The 22,246-nt window shown below is 38.2% G+C and overlaps 1 protein-coding gene across 1 annotated transcript; it reads right to left on the bottom strand.

Moving 5' to 3' along the window:
• Positions 1 to 2,021: 2,021 nt before the first annotated feature.
• On the bottom strand, positions 2,022 to 21,494 carry ARPC3 (actin-related protein C3). Its single transcript, XM_088959957.1, has 4 exons — positions 20,978 to 21,494; positions 13,521 to 13,629; positions 13,146 to 13,415; positions 2,022 to 2,363 (listed from the first exon to the last, which is right to left on the bottom strand). Exons 1-4 carry the CDS (start codon positions 20,978 to 20,980, stop codon positions 2,221 to 2,223), a joined length of 525 nt encoding a protein of 174 aa, XP_088816083.1. The 5' UTR covers positions 20,981 to 21,494; the 3' UTR covers positions 2,022 to 2,220.
• Positions 21,495 to 22,246: the final 752 nt, after the last annotated feature.

Below are 22,246 nucleotides of genomic sequence, written 5' to 3'. Positions count from 1 at the left end.
ATCTCCCTCTTTGTTTGGTTTCAAATCTGGTCCGATTTAGTACAAGACTAATCATAAAAAATGTAGTTTTTCAAAACATAGGAAATTCGATTCCCAAAAGGATTAGGAAATTTTTGAAATTTCGCCCAACCATCTAGCATGGTTTGAACATCCATATGATGGATCCCAACCCTTCTAACAATCATGATACACTTTAATATGGTGAAGTAATTAAAAATACACTTGATTCGCTAGGAAAACTCATGTAAATCCCAAAATACATCAATAACACTAAATCTTAAGTTCAAAGGACTATAAATAATGCATAAAACATATTTGGAAGACATCTAGGGAAGATGTGAAACGATAGAAGAAATACTAAATGATAAAATAATTATTCTCACTCTTCTTCTTTTTTTAATTCTCAAGTTGATATAATACCACCAATAAAAGCACGTAAAATGTAAAACCTATGTCATTTTGAGAAACAATTGTGATAAGGTGTAGTGGGTGTGCAAGAGAAAAAACTTGCCTCATACCACGTTGGAGGACATACACCCTACCATATGCATTTTACACACTAGTTTTAGGGTTTATGGGATTAGAGTTTATGATTTAAGGGTTTAGAATTCAGAGTTTATCTTTTAGGATTTACGATTTAAGGTTAGGATTGTCTTAAGGTTTAGACTTTAGTGTTTAGATTTTAGGGTTTTAGGTTTAAGATTTAGGGTTAGGGTTTAGGCTCTTAGGGCTTTAGAATTTATATTTTAGGGTTTAAAACTTTAAGACTTAAGGATAAGGTTTAGGGGCTTAGGATTTAGGGTTTAAGAGTTTAAGAGTATAGAGTCTAGGGCTTAAATCTAAAAATCAAGAGGTGGTAGAACATATGTCCTCCAACGTGGTAGGAGCCAAGTATTGCCCAAGTGCAAGTCAGGCCAGGTTAGGTTGGGTTAGACCAATCCTAACCCAAACTGAGCTATTGAACTCCACCAACTTTATCCCTAACTCAATCATGTTGGATTCAGGTCAGACCAATTTCTCTGCCTCCTTTTGCCAAATGTTGATATTTCCTATACCAAAGGGTTATCGGGTCACTTGGGCAATACTTGGCTCCAACCAGGCCAGCTTAGGTTGGGTTAGATCAATCCTAACCCAAACTGAGCTATTGAACTCCACCAACCTTATCCCTAACTCAATCATGTTGGATTCAGGTCAGACCAATTTCTCTGCTTCCTTTTGCCAAATGTTGATATTTCCTATACTAAAGGGTTATCATTTTTAGCATTATTATGGTTTAAAAAATTCTACCTGTAAACTTCAAATTGTTACATATACATACATATATTCATACATACATACATACATATATATATAAAGAAAGAAAGAGAGAGAGAGAAGGGTAGATGGATATATTTTTTTAGCCCCAAACAGTGAAGGGGCAGCGACCTTAAATTTTTATTAAATAAAACCAGTAATATCAAAAACAAAGGGGAGGACAGAACTGCCTTCCCCTAACCAAATACAAAGATCTCACCCTTATCCACTCAACCCTCCCAAATACAAGAAAAAGAAACCAACAAAACCTGAGAACAGGAAATGCAGACTCTCATTACTAAAAGCACTTTTATGTGATTGAGAAGAAAAAGGCTAAATGAGTATAACACGTACCTGAGTCAATGCCCCAGTTAGCAAGAGCTGACTGATAATGTGATGAAAGGAAACCCTCAACCAGGACCTGAGTTGAATCGCATCATGAAACTGATGATAGATATTCAAAAGGGGAATGCCATCGTGATTCTGGAGATGCACCAAGGTTTGATTAATTATCACGTTCCACCATTATGTCATTACCAATTAAGTGCAAGACATAGTTGGAGCCCATCTTTCAGAACATTTACCTCAGCATTAAATAAGGGCGTTGATTTGTCAAATTAGAGAGGTGATTAAATATATGCAGAAATTAATTAGAAAAGACGATTAAATATACCTGTCAATACCCCATATAGTTGGAACAATGCTTACGAGTTGAGTTGAATAAGAGATTTTTTACTATGGACAAAGAGGATTTTATTAACTCATAAAAATGGTCCAAAGTACAATATCCTTTCAAATTTCCTCACTATAAATTTCAATTGTTGATTTAATTTTCTACGTGAAATTACAAAAATTGGCCATAAACGTAACCACATGTTTAATGGAGCTTTTGTGGGACCCCAAAAAGGGGGCATGCAGAAATTTATGTTACAGAGTAACAACATTCATAAATTTTCTCTTTGCAAATGCTAACCACCATTTATTTGGAGTTCCATTAGGTCTGTATGCAACACTCAGTAGTCTTCCACTGGTTTCTTCCCTTATCTGCTTCAGATAATTCCTGAACAGATCTGCAATCACATGATACAACACCAAATAAATGTTCCTGTCAAATATTTCCCGCACTTAATCCAATCATTGACAGACCAAAATTAGAAAGGATTTGTCACCGTTAATCATATCTGATATTAGCCACAATTCACACCATAGCTCAAATAGCCAAAATTTGTATTACTGAATAAATAAAGAAACAAGTAAATGGGGGGAGTGCCTTTGCCAAGGAAATATGAGATTAAAGCATGTAAGAAAAAAGTAGTAATAGACAGAAGCATTAAGCTAAGCCATACAAAAAAGTATTCATCAGGAATGGGGCAAACTGAGCTATTAAAACAGCCAAGAAAGTGCACACATAGAGAACATTCAACAATACGTAGTCAAACCACATTAAATTGGTCAAGTAGCTTCCAAATCCCATAGCATGTAAAAAACTCAACCTTTCTGACAAGCGTAACCAAGAGTTTTATTAATCACTTTAGCAGCCAAAAGCCAACAGATTAGAGGTCCTAGCCCTACAGTACTGGAATCATCCAGAAAAACTCAGGGTTGGTGGTTTCCAATTTAGCAAATAGTGAAAGGGCCAGCTACCTTACAAAAACATTTGACTTTTTATTCTGATAGTAGAGAAAAAATTTCCATAAAAATAAAAGAGAACAAGTGCTGACAAAAAATCACCACAATGACAACAGTCAACAGACAACTACCACCCCACCCTACTTGGAGCATTCAAGCCAAACCTTTAACATAAATAATAAACCATCCCCCCAAAATAAGGAAGACACTCCCCTTTTCAATTAAAGCACCCAGCCACCACAATGACCAACTTGATGTAGTCAGATTCATCACCGCAATCATATAAGGACATGTGGCATGCCCACGGGGGCAACATCGTCATCATGTAAACCCCGGAGGGCACCCTTGGCATTTCCTCATCAACTTAATGAGGAGCCTTAATAACAGGCGTTACGACCTCGGCCGAGCCCCTCTTGATGAATTCATGACAGGGTAATGCTCGGCCACGTGGTCATCACCTTAATGACCCCAATCTTAATGGCGCCCAATGTGTGGAGCCATTACCAAGAACTCACCATGCCAATGTAAGGGGGACTTTGACTATAAGTACAGACTCAAGGCCTCGGATAACTCTCTTATGCTTCCTAACACACTTAACTGCTCTTGCACTCTTACCACCTCGGCTTCCTTGAATCCTTGGCTAACTTAACTGTTGGAGTCCTCACCCTTGGGACCACACCCTAGGGCATCTGATGTCTTTTCTATGCTTACAGGTGGGACCTTCAACCTCATCACTTCAGAAGTTCCAACTTTAACATTGCTGCTATCTTTGGTAGCATCACAATCAAACAACGATACTCCAACAATTATACTGTCGACTTTCAAATGGGAGAGAGGAAGGAAAAGGCTGGCCTATCATGAAGCAAATACAATTTGCAGGATCAAAAACCACTAGGCCAAGCTTGAATCCTCAAACACAACATCCAAGTGCCAGCACATCTAGAACCCTTAATTTTATGGTATTCTGGTAAATTGAGTGTTATTATACAGGCTACTAGAAAATTAATCTACAAGTAATAACTTATATAACACTTAATTCCCTCTCCTCCACTCTCCCAAAATGCTCCCTATTCCGCTCTTTAATTTTTCCTTTTAGCGTTCGGATTTTCTTATGGAACTTACCACCCTTGCAATGAGCTGCCACCACTTCATTCCACCACACTTTAACCTTATGAATAAATTTAATATGTGTTAGCCACATATTTTCAAATCTAAAAGGTTTAGGACCACTCAAAAATTCTTAGATCCAGTGCCAACCAAGCAGTGACCTGAAGTGACTCTTGGCAAAGCTCTAGCTGACAACCCTATCCAATGTTCTTCCCATACAGAATTGAAGATGAAACTATCCAGCTTAGAGCACCTTGGGGGAGATTGTAGATTGAACCAAGTGAAAATAGTTTACTGGAGGGGAATTTCGAATAGATCACACTCATTAATGAACTCATTGAAGCTAGTTGTGACCGCTTGAGTGGGATTATTTCTCATATGTAAATCTGATCACATTAAAATCACCACCTAGGCGCCACGGACCATCCCACAAACCCCTCATATCAGAGAGCTCTTCCCACATTTCACCTCTCTCTCCATATTTAATTAGGACCATAGACATTTGTCAATACCCAAGTAAACTCTTCTCCCAAACTCTTGAGTTTTAACGAAACCAAGAACCAACTTGTTAGTTCCTCCAGTGGCTCCACTACCTCCTTGTCGACATTGTCGCTATACCCCCTAAAGCCCTCGATGTGGGTATAAAAGACCAACTTATCCCTCTAGAGCTCCATACACTTCTCACCCATCTCCTATCCCAATCTACCACTTTTGTTTCATATAGCATGATTATGTCCAGATTTTGTTTCCAAATCAGGTCTTTTATTACCCGCCTTTTCCTAGCACTACCCAAGCCTCTAACGTTCCTGCTAATTATCTTCACAGAAACACTTCAAAGATTCCACCCCCAAGCAATCATTCCCTCACTTTGTGTCTTTCCTTCTCTCCCCCTTGCACTTAACTCTAAATCTGCAGCCACATCTACATTTAATCTCTCAACCTATGTCAACTTCCTCTTTCTTTGACATTCCTCCTTTTCCCCCTTCTTTTTGGTCTTTCTTCTTTATCTTCCTCCAGAAACAGTTGCTCAATGCTGAAGCTTTCATCCCCCTGGAAAAACCAGAAGTTCTTTCCTGACAAACACTCCCAATACTCGAAATATCTGTCTTATCCAAATCAGAACCTTCCTCTCAAGCTCCAATGAACCTTCTGCTTCACCTCATTCCAAAGACATTTTCCGATTTATGGGATTGGATCTTTCTAGTGCAACATACTCTGCTACTAAAGGTCTCCACTGCAACAAGCTTCCCCGCCCCAAATCCTTTGGCTCTGTGTGTGTGTGTGTTTTGTTTTTTGCTTTGGGGACAATGATGGACCAGAACTAAAGTCCATCATTGGCCTCACCAGAGGTCCCATGTGACCACTTAAATCGTCACCTGACCCTGTCTTCGTAAAAATACATGGGCCTGGCCCATTTGTTCTTCTTTAAGACCTTTTAACATTTTGGACCATGAACTTTTAATACTATCTCGGCCCAGCCTGCGTTCCACCTCTTGGGCTCCAAGTTCCTGTACTTTGGGCCCATTCGATCTACACTCCACTTGGTTTTAATAAAGGTCCATTTACTTTATTTTGAGAAGATAAACAGGCACCTTTTCTAATCGTGCCCACATGGCCCTCCCCCCTGACCAACTGACCTCCTTGAATATTTAATCTTTGTTTTACCCCAGTTACTCCTAGTTGACTATTCAGTTGCTTCTTTGGTGAAAATTGCTGACCTAACGTCTGCCTACTGATGAGAGTAGAATTTATCACATTTTTATCCCCAAATATTCTGTCTTGCATACTTAATTAGTACTTAATTGGACTCATATTTCTTGTATTTCGGTTCAGGGCATGAAAGAAGGCATTAGGAGCAAAGAAAGGCAAATCGGATGATTTTTCACAGTTTAGGCATCGTTCAGTAATCTGGGCCTAACCCGCGTATCCGAACTCCGATTGGGCTGATTCAAGACCCACTGGATAGATAAGAGAAAAAGCCACAACTTTCATGTTTTGGACTTCCGCAGATTCGGCCTGCATCGAAGTCAAATCCGGGCCCGAAGTCGGGGAAAATTCGCAGGAAGGCCCAATCCACAGCTTAAGCCCAACTTGCAGAAAAGCCTGGCAGTAGCCCAATTCGCAGAAGAGGTCTAATACGAATCCAAGAACAAGAAACTGAGGAGTCTTATCAGATCTAAATTCATGATGTAATCCCATAAAGATAAAGAGAGACAGAGATAAAGAGTAGGATTAGACTAGGACTTTCTATTTTTGAGAGATTAACTTCAAGAAAGAGTAGGAGACCACCCCCTCCCCTTAAGCTATATAAAGGGGTAGGGGACGGACTAGAGAGGCATCAAGAAGCAGAGGAGCAATCCATCTATCAAGCAAGAAGTCTACAAGAAGGAGGTGGCGGCAAGGAGAAGAGGAGATCTCAACTCCAAGGGCAAAACCATGAGTTCTTTCTTTCCATTTGTTTGTTTTATTTCTACTAGTATGAACTAATTTATCTGTAGTTAGGGTTGTGGAAAGCCTAATCATATCAATGAATATATTTTTATTCTGATTTATTCAAGATCGTGATTTCCATACAGTCTATGAATTATCTTGCTTAATGCTATTAGGAGTGACCATCTCTTAATTGATCAGGCGTATGTGAATGAATCGAGAGAGGAATTCACATAGCTGACCACATAATTCATGGTGTGAATTTAATGGTATATAGGGGTATATACACATGATTCATCTCAATATAATAGTTTTTCCTTGGACTTAATGCGCTTCTCTCTTGAGAACTCCAGTCGAGAGATCGAGGGGTTACCTAATAGAAGTAGTTTTAGTATATATCGAGAGAGAATATTAAATAAAATTGGAAAGACTTCAGCTTATGGGAATGACAAATTATCTTGGATAAACTCATCTATTAATATTCATTGGAATGGTTAGGTGGACCGAAAGCCCTAGCGAATTCAACCAATCGTTACATACTTCAGCATTGTTACTTCTGCTCTTGTTTTCCTGTTTCTGTTTTTTTCATTAGTTCTTATTCTCAAATCTGAAATTCGATTGTCCAAATAATTAGGGAAGGCTGTAGTTCTAATACTTATTTTGTTAAATCCTCGTGGGAACGATATTTTTATACTACTTGATAATTAGTGCACTTGCTAGGGTTATATTTATAGCTATCACCTACAGCCAGCATCTATCAGCACCTGAACATAGGACCTTTGGCATGCTTCCTTTTCCTTTTCTCTTATTCATTCCTCCCATCTAGTTGCTGATGTCTTCCCCTTTAATTCCTTCTCCCACAACTTATCACATTAGTGAAAGGCTCACCCAAATTTGAATGAACCAATCCCATACTTCCACATAACCAGTCTTCTTCTACCTTCTCCCCTCTCTCCACAAGGCAGCTTCAATGGCCTCACAAGCCAAGCTGAGTAGAATACTCCATCAACCAGCACCTTTACTAAATGGGGGATATCTTCAGGGTTCACAATACTTAGATAAACTGCAGCTAAATGGAGATCTTTGAAAAAAAACCATCCAGTCTCGCCTTGCACAGAGAAGCTATAGAATCAAAAACTTCTAAAGTCCAAAGATGAAAAGGCAGACCTAAGATCTGAACAATTACTCTGTCTCTCGCATACAGGTCAACTGAATCCAATTGATAGCACACAGCATGGAGTTCAACCTCTTCTCCTACTAACTCAAGAAAGGCCTTACACTTGTCAAAAGAGTTTAAAATGATGGTACAGGTCAACTTTAGCATCTGTAATAACTCTTCAGCAATTCTCTTCCAATCTTTCGGTGAGGCTGTAAAAAACAAACTTTCTCCCATCCATTCTTGGATAAATTGAAGACTATTCTACAGTCCTTTGATGCTTGACCTATGACCTGCATTCCTGCTACTTATTTGGACTGTTCCATCTGCTTCCCCGCTACAGAATCTCCACTAACAACCTGTGTCTTTTCTTCAATCTCCATTCTCCTACCTTCCCCAACTTCCTCCCAGGTAAAAAACTCCTTCAGAGCACTTGAAACCTCTTTCCAACCAGTCCCAAGCTTTCCTTCGGGAATCAAACCATTCGCTTTTTTCCTTCCCCAAAGAATTACATAAGCACCATATACCTTCTTTTTCTTCTTTCTGCTACATACCTCCTGCCATTAATTAACCTCAGTTGAATCTTTGCAATCTATCTTCCAACTCATCTGAATAGCATCCTCCATGAAAGTCTGGAACCAACCAAGTGCTTCTTCCCTACCAGGAAAACCATGGCCATATTTATTTCTCTGATTTTTAAAGCTTTCTTCCCCTTCACCCTGAAGCTTTCAAAGAGGAACTGCTTTGCTTCAACCTTTAGAGATCTCCAAACTGCTGCCTGCGGAAACTTCCCTTTCTCCATTGTTTGCTAGTTATAAACTCTGCCACTTTTGTTTCCACAATTTTTTTTTTTTGAGAAAAGATTAACTTTATTCAAAATAAGAAAGGTACATGAGGAGATGTACACAGAAATCAGACACTCAAAGAGTTACATAGGCAGAAAACTATCACTGAATAAGTAATCCCTGTAAGCGCCAGATTTAGCTAGACTGTCAGCTTCAGAGTTTAGCTCCCTTGGAACCCAGCCCATGTGAGCATTCAAGGAGGAGAGGATGTCTCTCTCTTCAGCCAAGTAGTGAGCTAAGGCCCAAGGCCCACTATCAGGATTAGTGAACCAATTAAAGGTGTTGGCTGAATCTCCTTTAATGGTAAGATTTAATAAACCCAGGTCTCTTGCAATCCTGATGCTTAAACCTTTGTTGAGGAAGCTATCCCAACCGGCCCAATAAAAGCCCAACTGATAGTACCATCTCTTCTTCGAATTACACCTCCAATACCCGTTGCACCTGGGTTTCCGAAAGCACTCCCATCAAAGTGCAAAGTTGTCTCCCCTTCCTTGGCAAATCTAAAACTGCGGTAAGTGTTGAGGTGTATGTGATTAGAGTGAAGAAAATTTATGGCATTTCTTTGGAGGTCGGAAAATGTGACACCTCTGAAATAATTTGAGCTGGAAGTCCACAGGAAGCATCTGTAACAGATTAGAGAAATAAGCTCCTCACAGATTTTTGTTCTGTTGTTAAACACCCAGTTGTTTCTCACTTCCCAAATGCTCCAAAATATAGCATGTGCAGCAGATTGCCAGAGTTCCCCCCCCCCCTTTTGCTTAAACCTCTTCCTGACCATTGTCCCAAGCATACGACCACATGTTCTGGGAAAACACAACTGTATTCAAATAATGTTAGGAAAAAGTTCCAAAATGTTCTAGTTTCCTCACAGTGAAGTGGGATGTGGTTAGCAGATTCCCCAGCCTTAAGGCAGAAGCAACAGACATGAGGGGAAATAAGACCTTCCATGGTTCTTTTTCTAAAGGAGATCATAAGTGTTGATTTTCTTTAAGCTGGCCTCCCACACGAAAAAAAAAAAAAAAACAGACCCTGGAAGGGATATGGGCATACCAAATTCTCTTGTACGGGTACTGATCAGTGGTTTGTTCATCCCTAACTAAAGCCTTGAAGCAAGATTTGGTTGAAAACTTACCAGATGGGTGAAGGGTCCACATATGAAGGTCAGGAGAGGTATACCTCTCTGAGAGTGTGCAAGAAGTTAGTGATTTCACTAAGTTCCAGGTCCCTTAGTGGTCTCCTAAGAGTTAGGTTCCAATTAAAATAAGGGGGGAAGGGGGTAAAACCTGGGATATGGAAGCTTCTTGGTTTGAGATAAGGCTGAAAAGGTGAGGGAAGGAGTTGGCCAAGGTTGAGTTACCCCACCAAAGATCAGTCCAGAACTTAATTCTATCACCCTTTTCCCACCTTATATCTGATAAAAGAGATGAAAAAAGTGTAAGTCGAGGTTATACCTTTCCAAGGGTGGGTGTATTTGACCCAATTCAAGTGAAGCTTGCTATCCCAACCGTTGGCGTTCTTCCTGTATTTGCGAGTGATTACAGCAGTCTATAGAGCACTTGGTTCTAGGGGGAATTTCCACAACCATTTACTGAGAAGAGTTGTGTTTATTTCTTTCAAGTTGCATACTCCCAATCCACCACCTTCCTTTGGTTTGCAGACCTGAGACCACCTCACAAGGTGAGAGCCCCTTTCCCCACCTCCTTCCCAAATAAAATTTCTCTGAAGCTTTTCTAACTGAATAGCTATCTTGTTTGGCAAGAAGAAAATAGAAAGGTAGTAGGTGGGAAGGTTTGCCAAAGAGGCTCTAATGAAAATGAGTCCCCCCCCCTTTGGACAGGTAGTTCCTTTTCCATGAGGCTAGCTTCTTCTCACATTTTTCTAGTATTGGTTCCCAAAAACTTTGATTTCTTGGATTCCCTCCAAGAGGCATCCCCAGATAGGAGAAGGGGAGATTCTCCGCTTTGCATCCCAAGATCTCTGAAAGTATTCAGGGAATGTGCACCAACTAGATTTAGGCAAACGATACTGCTCTTAGAGAAGTTGACTTGCAGTCCAGAGATCCATTCAAAGCAGGTGATGACCCTTTTCAGATTTGAAACAATTTCTTCATCAGCCTCTAGGAAAAAGATAGTGTTGTAGGCGAACTGGAGATGTGAAATCTGAGTGGCTTCCCGTCTGACTTCAAAACCTCTCAACAGACCCAGAGAAATAGACTTATTCATCAATTGGCTAAAAATTTCTGTGACAAGAGTAAAAAGCAATGGGGAGAGAGGGCAGCCTTGTCTTATACACCCCTCAACCCACTGAATCCACTTTCTTCCAAACTCCATTAACCTCATAGTTTCCATGAGACACTCCCAGTCTACTTTGTCGTATGCTTTTTCCAAGTCAAGTTTCACAATTACACCTAGTTTTCCATTCAGCTTCCTCTCTTCTATACATTTGTTTGCTATTATGATGCTGTCAACAATTTGTCACCCTTTGACAAATGCAAATTGATTTGGGAAAATGATTTCACCTAAAACTTTCTTTAGTCTTTCAGCTAGAACCTTTGCTAAAATTTTGTACATGCTCCCAATCAAGCTGATAGGTCTGAAATCTTTTACTTCTAAAGTACCCTTTCATTTCCACAGATGGAATGACAAGCCTATAACACACACCAGCACACCATCTTTGATGAACTCCTTGGAGTTAGACGTTGGACTCCATTTGGCAACTGTAAAGGACCCAACATCAGACTGAATGTTAATAGCCAAAACATCAACTCCGTTTTCTACCAGGTCTAAAAGAGCTTTACATTCATCGAAGGGGATTACTATGAACACTCCTTTTAGTTTCAATCTTAAGTCCATTAAGCCGGAAACCCTCCTCCAATCACTAACCTAATCCTATGCTTGGATTACAAATTTTCTCCCCCACTCTTCTCTCTTTGAAGCACCCACCATTCTGCACTGGCCATTTGTTTTCACCATGAACACAGGCTCCTGTTCCATGGCTTCCTCCCTACTAATACTTTGGTCCACCTTCTCCTCCCTTGTGAAGATTTCCTTTTCAGTTGATACCCTTTGACACAAAAACTCATTAAGTAATCTGTTAATTTCCCCCCAGCCATGGCTCTGTCTTCCTTCTGGGAAACATACTAAGCTGATTTCTTCCCCTACCAAAGTGTTCAAACAGGGCTATGTAAAATCCTTTGATATTCCTCTTACATTCAACCACATATCTTTTGCCTTCTTCAGTACCAGACTCCTGCCCATTTGTTTGCTTGCCTTCAGAACATGCTTCAGTTATGAAGTCCCTAAACCATTCAACTACTTCTAGCCCTTCCAGCGGAATCATACCCTTCTTGCTTCCCTTACATTCAGGCTTGGCTTTCCCCTGATTCCCATTTCTTCAAAGAATAACTCCTTTGCTTCTACCTTCAAAATTCTCCATAGACCTGCCTGCATGAACATCTCCATTTCCCCCAATCAAGACTTTGCCAAATTCTTTTAAGCAAATCAATCCTTTTGTTGTCATACTCTGTTTTTTCATAAATACAGCAGAGAAACCTGACACCCAAACCTGTGAATTGGGAGCTGCAACTGGAGCTGAATCGACAATGCAACCTCTAATCCTTCCCATCAGAGATGGATTCTGCTTCTGAAACTTCTTGAGAATAACTCCATACCAGCTATTTTAATGAGGCTGTGATGCTAATGATGTTAGTAATATAGAAAGAGAGTATGCCTTCTGCTTCAAAGTTGTAATTGAGTTGTCATACTATTATGACAGCCCAATAATCTCCACCAGGCATGCTCCTTCTCTCATAACAGAGTTCTTATCCTGTCAGCTTTTAGTATTGACAAAGCAAATTTTATCTATTTGTTGTTTTTGTTATTAAATTTTTGCTATCCTTGAATAGCACAATCTAGATCAGTTTCCCTTTATTTTTCTTAAACTTTCTGGCACTCGAGTTCTTTCCAGACCCTTTGCAAGTTACATTAAGCAGTTTCAAAACTAAGCAAGCAGACAGCCTTGCAGCCAGTTTCCAGCTTGATATAGATTCTTCCAGGCATCACTATTCTTTTCTTCTGGAGATCCAGTATTAGGTAACATACATCCATGCAAGAAAACTATTTTCCACTACCACAGTCACAAAGAACAGAAAATACAAACACATATAAAGATAATCCTTCAGCCTTACCCCCTGTCTATCACCCAACCCAGAACCTTAGAACTTAAATATAATACCATAACCACACAGAATCCACAAAAAGAAACAAGAGACATGACCCAATTACCCCAATAGACTCACAATCCTACAACCTAAAATGACACACTAACATACAAATCCTGCTTATGGTAATACAATGAAAATAGCCCCTGATCAGACCTATCTGCCTGACCTGACCCAAATATTATGTCAGACTCCAAATTATCTGACGAACACTCCAACACTGGATGGAGAACTTTTATAGAACTTTTTTAACATGAAAAGAGGAATGTAGATTCTCATATTTTGACAAAGCTAAACTTTATGGTTTATCTAATAAATCATTGGAATAAAAAGGTAAATGTTGATGAGGTTTTCTTGTATCATAATGGGGATGCGCTTAAACTATGACAGCACAAACAACCACTTTACACCCTAAAAGTGATTTATAAAACACTGAAGATAACTAGAGACATAAACGGATACTTACCTGCTTCTTGCGGAGACTCAGGAGGTGCAAACAGGCCCCCAAAGGGAAAACCCGGCTCTCCAGGAACAGGGACCTTCTCAAGACCCAAGTTGATGACAGCTTTTGTTCCTTCAGCCAAAGTTCTGCAGCCTTCTATCCTCTTCAATGCTACATTGATGTAAAATGTGAGATAGATGAGAAGCTTGTCAGCTGCACTCTGGATATCAAAGTTTCTGAAGAATACATTGGCACGAAAGAATGTAATAGCTTCATCAACAATATCGGTTGTGTCTGCAAAAAATAAATGAAGTAACAAAGGTAATCTTAGGTGATCAATGAAAGTCCAAGAAATATAATGAGACTATAGTTGAACAAAACCTAAGAGCATAAAATAACCTTGATCTGAAACTGGAGCAGGACCCTTTATATGGCTTTTTAGAGGAAGTAGAGGGCATCCACAAGCCTTTGTAATACCTTCCTCATCAACAAAACTCGAATGGTATACCTGCCATGATAAACCTTCTAAGTTTTAGTTCAGGTAAGCAACAGTTACCAGTTATGCAACTAAGAACACAATAAACAAAATAGCATATGAGCATGAATTCCACAAGTCATGGTTAATCAATAATAAAAATGTAATACAGTTTTGATGGCAGTGAAGAATCAGAAATTCATTAGGGTATCAAACTTCTAAGCATCTTTAACATCCTTGCTCTCTTGCTCTTATTTATGGAAGGACAAGCAATCTGCATGCCACATTTGTGAACTTACAGAATCTAGCATTCTAATAGACCACTCAACCTCTTTGACTGCAATCTTTACATAACACTGACTCTGAAACATGAAAGACTTCAACATCCTTCATTTCCTTTTGAGTGAGTTGGCATCCTTTTGTCTTCAATACAGTAAATTCCTCTTCTATTTGGATATATAGCAGAAAGTTATCTGTGTTATCCCAATATGCTTCTTTTATTGCTATCAGGTATCTGTTTCACCACAGAGGCAACTGAGGGCATCTACCCCCTCCCACCCCATACACAACTAAAATCATAGTTTAGTAATAATAATAAGAATAATAACAACAACAACAACAAATGCGCATTGGAAGGCAACATACCCTTGAAATTGTTGAGTGTTGATGGGCCCCATCAATAAAACTCAACTCCAAATAGAAGAAATCCTATTGATTTCGTCGCTAAGGGAATACAGGAAACACCTCTACTCTAAAAACCTCTTCATCTTTTACAGCAAACATTCAGTACTTAAGTACTTAGGTGGCATTTGATAAATCTGAAAAGTTAAAAAGATATTAACGGCATCTAAAATCTGAAAAGAGAGATGCTTTTCGACATTTTGGATGCTCTGAACAGAGAAGGTTGTTTGTGTTCGATCAAACCTTCAGCATCTGAAATTCCTTAATTTTACTATTTTACCCCTAGAACATTTTATTTGGTAATTTTGAGTTCAAATTGTACTATTTCATAAAATATAATTTATTAAATTCAAAATAATATTGAAAAATATGAACAAATTACTATAAATTATAAAAAAATAAAAATTTATTAAAATAAGAATAATTTTGAAAATAAATATAAATTTATAAATTAAAAACAAATTATTAAAAGTTAAATAATAACGAAAATAGTAATAAAGTCCATGAAGCAATGAAAAAAATATTTAATAATTATCAAATTATTAAATTAAACCTGTTAAACTATTTAATAATTAAAAAATAAAATAATTAATAATTAATACAAATAAAAATTATAAAAAATAATTTATTAAAATAAGAATAAAATTGGAAATGCATATAAATTTATAAATTAAAAATAAATTATTAAGAATTAAAAGAATAATAAATTATTAAGAATTAAATTCTAATGCCACTGCTAATAGTTGCAGTGGCAGTGGTGGGAATACAGGGGGAGAGAGAGGGAGAGGGAAAGGGAGAGGGAGAGGGAACCCAAACGCCACTGCTGAGAGTTGCAGCGACAGTGACGGGAAGACAGGGGAAGAGAGGGAGAGAGGGTGAGGGTGAGGGAAATCGAATGCCAATGCAAAGAGTTGCAGCGGTGGTGGCGAGAAGATAGGGGGGGAGAGAGAGAGAGAGAGAGAGAGAGAGGGAGGGAGGGAGGGAGAAGGAAATGCCATTGCTGAGAGTTGCAGCGGTGGTGGAAAGAAGACAAGGGGAGAGAGAGAGAGAGAGAGGGAAATCGAATGTTGCTAGGGGGAGGAATCCTTGATCAAGATGGGAAGATCCTTTTAAACCACTGGGCCTATCAACTTATTGGCAATTAATGGCTGATCCAGTGGGAATATAGGATATTTGGCGGGGCACAGGGGGGAGGAATCCTTGATCAAGAGGGGAAGATCATTTTGTCTTTCTTTCAGGATCTATAGAGATAAGAGGGTGACTGTTGTGCTGTTATCAAATGGATGAGAAACAATGGTGAAGAGCCTTGGTCTCTTCAACCTCGCATCAAATAGTCTAGATCTTTTTGCATCCACGTGAATATCTTCATATGGGTGCAAAGATACCAGTTCTTTGGTTGACTCTCTTGAAATAAGGGGTTCCAAGTTGTACTGGGGCACCTATTCTCCCAAATTATTTTTTCTTCTCTTTTTCAGATTGCTTTTTATGTGATGCCATGTGCTTGAGGGCTATTTGTGTCTTCTCATGAAGAATTACCACTTTTCTTCTATTTTTCTTAACAAGGCTCCACATAACCAATAATAGAAGGCCTAGCTTCAAATTTTCAAACCACCAATCTAAGACATAACCTTGGATTCTATCCCCAAACCCCAATCAACGAGATCTTCTTGCAGAAATAGGGTTTGTAGACAAATAGATCTTTCTGAGTTCAATGTAATAAATCTGAAATTATATTTCTTAGGCTATAGAAGTTTATTTTAATTAATATAATAGTTATAAAACCCCAGACCAGCATGGGTTGATTAAGCATAAAGCCCTGACGCCCAGTAATCTTGAGTCTAGATCTGCATAAAACCATGAATTCCAGCTACAATAGACTGAGTCTAGTTTCTCCACTTACTCTATGACAAAGTAAAGAAATGATGCCCCAACAAAGTTTCATGAATCATCACCCCAGCTATTGATAAATATGATTGAGCTTTAGAGTCTAGGCATAAATGGTAAGTGGAGAAACAGTGAGTAAGCCTGTCTAAACACAAGAAGTCCAGAATTTTGTTCAAATATATGGAATTTCACAAGCATAGTGAGGAAGATGTTATCCTCCATATGATCATGTCCCCAAAATTCAAAGATCCATGCAGACAAGTGCCACCTAAGGTGTGATCCATAACACTTCCAGGCATAACTCTATTCTCCAAAAAATGCAAAATGCCTTCACTGAGAGGGAAGGAAATAGAATGTCCACAATTAGGCAACTCTTTGTGGATTTTCCTGACTAAACATCCTCTTTTCTAGTCTTGTAATTTTTATCTTTCTGATCTTTAATGAACTCCCATTGTTGGTAATATAAATAATTAGACTGTCAGGTCAATATAGAACTTGAATCATTTTTAGAACATTTTCAAAGTGCAAGGAAACTGATCATCAATTCTCTGGTGTGTATAATCCATAAACAATTGTCAAAACTGAAAAAAAAAAATCAAGTTTAGCATCAGCTGTCTAACTGAATACAATGTAACTAGAGTAGGAATTTTAAGAATTTAGTTGATCTATAATAACATAATTATTTGATACTCCGAAAATCCCTTGTTTGAGGTCCTTTATAATTAAGCACTAAACCCTTCCAAGGACTTGGTTTTCTTACCATTACATGCATTTTCTAGAAAAGGCATTCATGCCTTTACTAGTAATTTGGTTAATCCAGACTCCAGCCTGCAGGATCAGAGGGAATGAAAAATACGGTCAATGTAAACTACCAACTTATACAGCTTGGTGCCTACAAGGTTGACGTTTCCAAAGGATTGGCTCTTTCTTCAATGCCTAACATCACTGATACATTCAATTTTCATGGTGGAAAATCGAGAATCCCTATTGCACTAAGTATGGTTGAAGCATACAATTTTCATTTTGACCAATGACAATAAAGCAGTACAGTGTGTTAACCACCATTAAAATAGTCACCAAAGGTAACATTGAACGAGATTCCAACTTGAAAATTACAAATACATAAAGGTAATCATATAAACAAGGCCAGCCAAGCGAAGTAAGTCAGAAATCAAATAAATTGGATTAATTACATTCAAGCCTTAGCAAGTTGAAAGAAAGATTATCTTTCTAAGGGTGGAAGAATTGTTTTAATCAAAGCAGCCTTAGCAGATCTCCCAACATACTTTCTTTCAGCCTTCAAAATTTCAACCCGAATTAGAGACAGAATTGAAAGGCTTCAGAGGGAATTTCTTTGGGAGGGTACAAATGGTCATGGGGAACATGGTCAAATGGGATATGGTCTGCCAACCTAAGAATGTAGGTGGTTTAGGAATTGGAAGAATCAGTCAGATGAACATTGCTCTACTTGGGAAATAGCTCTGGTGGTATCCTCTTGAACAAGGCAGCCTATGGGCTAGAGTCATGAAAAGCAGGTATGGACAGCATGCCAACGGTTGGGATTGTAGACTCCACACCAACAGAGTGCACTCCCAATTCCCTAGGAAAGGTACTTAAACCATACGCTCTCTTTTTATTACACACTGTAAATATACAGTAGGCAATGGACACCATATTGGGTTCTGGACTGGTCTTTGGTGACGTAATAGTCCCCAAGCCATGTCCTTACCGTCTTTCTAGACTCTCTCTTAATATGCCAATGTTTCTAGTCTTGTTGCTCATTCTGCCCCCCCCCCTTTCTTGGAATCTTCATAGGCGTAGACCCCTACATGATACCAAAGCCCAAGACCTTTTGAGACTCCTCACTTCCCTTGCAGAGATTTATCTCTCTCCACGTCACTTGGACCATAGAATCTGGATAGTTCAGGCTTCAGGCAAGTTCTCAACTAGCTCTTTTTTTCAGGTTCTAAGCTCAGATGTGCATGCTCAACCTTTCCCAATGAAGAAGATCTGGAACACTGCTTCTCCAAGTAAAGTTAGTTTTTTTATTTGGGAAGCCTATCTGGGAAAATTAACACAGCTGAGGTCAGAAAAAAGAAGTGTGCAAGTCAGGTTTTATTTCTCACCACATGTGTGTTTTATGTTTCCAAGAAAGGGAGACGATAAACCACCTTCTTCTTCACTATGAGATGATGAGAAAAATGTGGATCTTTTTTCTAGTGCCCTAACTCTTCACTGGATTTTCCCTCTTCATGTTTCTGATTTAATCTGTCAATGGAGACTAAAAGGTTTGGGACAACGAGGTAAATTAGTTTGGAACCTTATCCCTCATGCAGTATTGTGGGGAATATGGGAATAGAGGAACTGACATATCTTTGAAATTAAAGTGAGTAGTTTCATGTCGATCAAAGATAATATCTTAATGGTATGCCAGTTCATGGGCTTTGGAAGATTAGATTTTTAAGGGTATTGCCTCAGATGGCATTCAAAGAAAGCTGCATTGCTACCTCTGGTCAAGCCCGATAGCGAGGTCTATGGATTTCTCTTTTAATCTTAACTGGTCTGGTGTATGGCTATTTTTTTATGGCAGTTCTTCTGGAAACCTGGGTCCTGTGGGAATTGGTGGTCTATTACTATCTGCTCATGGTGAGACCTTATCACTTTTAGTGGCCCACTTGGTGTTGCTAATAACACAAAGGAAAAAGCAATGGCTGTGTACTGCGAATTGCTATTAGGATAGGCACCTCCTCCCTTTTTGTGCTTGGTGATTCTGCTAATGTAATCAAGTGGTTGGGGTCACAAGAGGGAGATTCCTGGAGGATTTTTCATTACTTAACTGAATCCCAAAACCTTGCAAGCTCATTGCACTCTCAATTTCATTGGATCCCAAGAGATTATTTTGAACTCTGTTGCTTGATAGTCCACCAAAGGCTGGAGTTCTGTGATCTGATTTGCGTAGCAGTCATTTAGTGCCCTGATTTTTGTTTAGGCACCCCTGTTTTTTTTTTTTACTGTGTACATCCTCCTATATATCTCTCTCCTTTTTTCTTACTGAAGTTAACCTTTTCTCCAGATGGGATAAGTTTATCTTCTCAGTTTTGAAGATTTAGCCTCCTCTCTGGGTTCACAATAGTTAATTGGATTGCAGATTATTATATTTCCATTTTATCATGATAAGTGAATCATATGCCACAATGAGAAAGAACCATAAAAAGGATAGAGGAGTTAAGAGTTTCCTCCACAAAACCCAAGCTTATCTGCGTTTGGTTTCTCACGAAACTAGTGAGAAAGGGAAATTTGTGGGGAAGTCCTTCACTTCCTTCAGGAATTTTATGAAATTCCTTAAGAACTTTCTCTCAACTTTCTGCTTCTCACTTATTTTCAAAGGAATCAAACACAGCATAACTGAAAATTTGTCACCTTCCTGATCCTAGGGTGCCATATTAAATGATTATCTGAAAAAAGCACCCTTCAAGTTGGGAGATCCCACTAAAATCCAGCAAAAATACCAAACTTATATTAAGCAACCCAAAACAAATCATCAAAGAAACATCTTTTATTTTCATTAGTATGACAATAAGGATTCAGTTATACCTTGAGTCACAAAAACAGGATGTTAAGTGGCATGAAGATATTACAACATGTAGACATCTTGACTCTTGCATAGAAAACAATTCAAATGAATGCCATGTTACCAAGTCATATCAGACAAACCATCACTTGCCATCATTTCTGAAATTATGTCGCCAACCCCAATTAAGTTGTTTTCAAAAATAAACAAAGAGAACTGTGTTACCCAGATATGACAAGAACATGGATGGACAACGTATCCAGATAAAAAAATTACATTAAAAGATCAAGTACCCAACACAATATGCATCTTTGTACAATTATCTCAGTATCATAGACCATTGTTACCAAAAAACCAAGGAAATAAAGAAAGAACCTACCAATTTCTCAATATCTTAAAGCCCACAAGAGGGCCTAGACATGTTAATTTTGTGTGCTGTGCAGCTATATAACTCACTGACCCATAATGATAACTTATGCTTTTCCTATTGAAATTACCCTGAAGTGTTGAAAATACCACTGGAAGCAATAGAAACAGGTGGTATAAGTTGTTTCAAATAAATTTATTTGGAACAACGTATAGCTAGTTTTTTCTTAAGGTTAAGAGATCACATGAAATAGCATTCTTTAGTTTCTGAGCACAGCCAGAGCATATGATCTCTGAACCTCAATAAATAACAATAACAGGTTTTTATGTAAATGATTTTATAACATCTTGATGGTAAATGTTAAGATTCAGATATAGAATGCTATTTCATGGGGTCAAGCTTTACTGATTCAATATTGAACATTATCGATATATGTCAAGCTTCTTGTGAATTGACAACCTAGATCTCTCTCTCTCTCTCTCTCTCTGCACCCAGTGGTATTCTATCCACATGGCACCAAATCCTGATATTGGATTTGCAACCTAAGGAATTAAGGAAACAATACCGGAGATTCAAACTGACCCAAGAACTTCATGGGGACAAATCTGAGTACTTGATCCAGAATTATGTAAAATTCATATCATCCAGACTATCATAGCAATAATATAATTTAATCCTCCCAAATCAATTCACTGATCCGAATCACATCAAAAAGAAATGTCCAATTCAATAAAATTAACCCAACATCAAAACTATGACACAAAAAAGAAACAAATCAAATCAAATTCCGCTATTTGAAATCCAAACAACAATACAGGCCAAGATCCAAAAACCTCCCAAAATTCGAAAAGAATCAAATTGGAAATTCAGTTCCGTACCATATTCTTCCCCAAATAAATTGACCTCTCACTGCGCAAGGAGTCCAAGCTTAACGAACAGAATGTCCAACGGAAAACGCTAGAGATTCTGCGAAGAACATCCGCACTAAATTCAACCGCAATGACAATTATGATCAGCGTGAAACTCTAAATCCCAGAATCAAAACTTGCAAACTAAATTTGAAATGCGAAAAAAGGTTCGATTTCCCTCAAGAAATGACCGGCAGTGGAGGGCGAGATATCTCTTTCTTCGCACTTCGCAGGGAGAACCGGACGGAAGGGGTGAGCTCGAGCCGAGCCAAGGATTCACCAAAAAAACATCGGGCTCGAGTTTGAATTCGGACTCAATTCGGGTTAAAAATTTGAGTTTGAATTCGGCGGCTTGGTTGGAGCTCGACCTTTTTTATTTTATATATATAAATTAAGAATTATAAAAATTATTCATTTAAAAATAATAACATTAGTTAAATATTATAATGAGCCAAGGTTTATTGAGCTCGAGCTCGACTCAATTAACAAATAAGATTAAATATTGGGCTCAAACTCTACTTAAAACTCGGTTTAGATCGAGCCAAATCCAACATTTCATGCATCGAGCTCGAATAGCTCATGAAATGTTTGTTTTGTATCACCCTATTCGTAATGAATATACATAATCGTCTCTAGGGCTCAATGGGTCGGGTTTGCCCAATCCAAATAATTATGTTTTGACATTTTCTCTCGATTCTTGATTAATAACTGGGCCAGAATTGGTTCTTGTTGTTCTAAATCAATTCAAATTCGAACGGATTATTGTTAATAATATATAATGCCTCCTGGTTTTCTTATAATATTTGTTATACTTTGTGTCAAAAGTATAGATTTTATATATTTTATATAAAACAATTTTGGTTAAAACATTTGTTTTATCAATATAATTATTTTTATGAAGGCAGGAGAACATCACTTACCCCCACCTAACAAATTCTAATTTCACCATACAATTGGGGAACAGTGATAGGAGGGAATTAATTCCAATACAAGGGGACAAGGGGGCTATTGGTAGGGGTGAGCATTATTCGGTTAAAACCAAACCAAAAACTTCAATTTCAGTTTTTTCGGTTTGGTTTTTCTGGTTTTGTTAAATCAGTTTGATTAATTCAATTTTTTATTCATTTGGTTTTCAGTTTTGATCTTAACAATTAGAAATTAGGTTAATCGAATTAATAGGACTTTATAATATATATAATAGATTATATATTATTAAATTTTGATTTTAATCGAAACCGG

Source organism: Nelumbo lutea, chromosome 8 (genome assembly GCF_056320005.1).
Source record: "Nelumbo lutea isolate HS-2025 chromosome 8, American lotus-T2T, whole genome shotgun sequence".
Taxonomy (NCBI): domain Eukaryota; kingdom Viridiplantae; phylum Streptophyta; class Magnoliopsida; order Proteales; family Nelumbonaceae; genus Nelumbo; species Nelumbo lutea.
This window is presented reverse-complemented; position numbering and strand designations above follow the sequence as displayed.

Coding starts and splice junctions, on each gene's coding strand:
- ARPC3 (XM_088959957.1), bottom strand. Junction 13,416..13,520: donor TGCTCCAGTTTCAGATCAAG/GTTATTTTATGC, acceptor TATTTTTTGCAG/ACACAACCGATATTGTTGAT. Junction 2,364..13,145: donor TGAGTCTCCGCAAGAAGCAG/GTAAGTATCCGT, acceptor ATGTGATTGCAG/ATCTGTTCAGGAATTATCTG.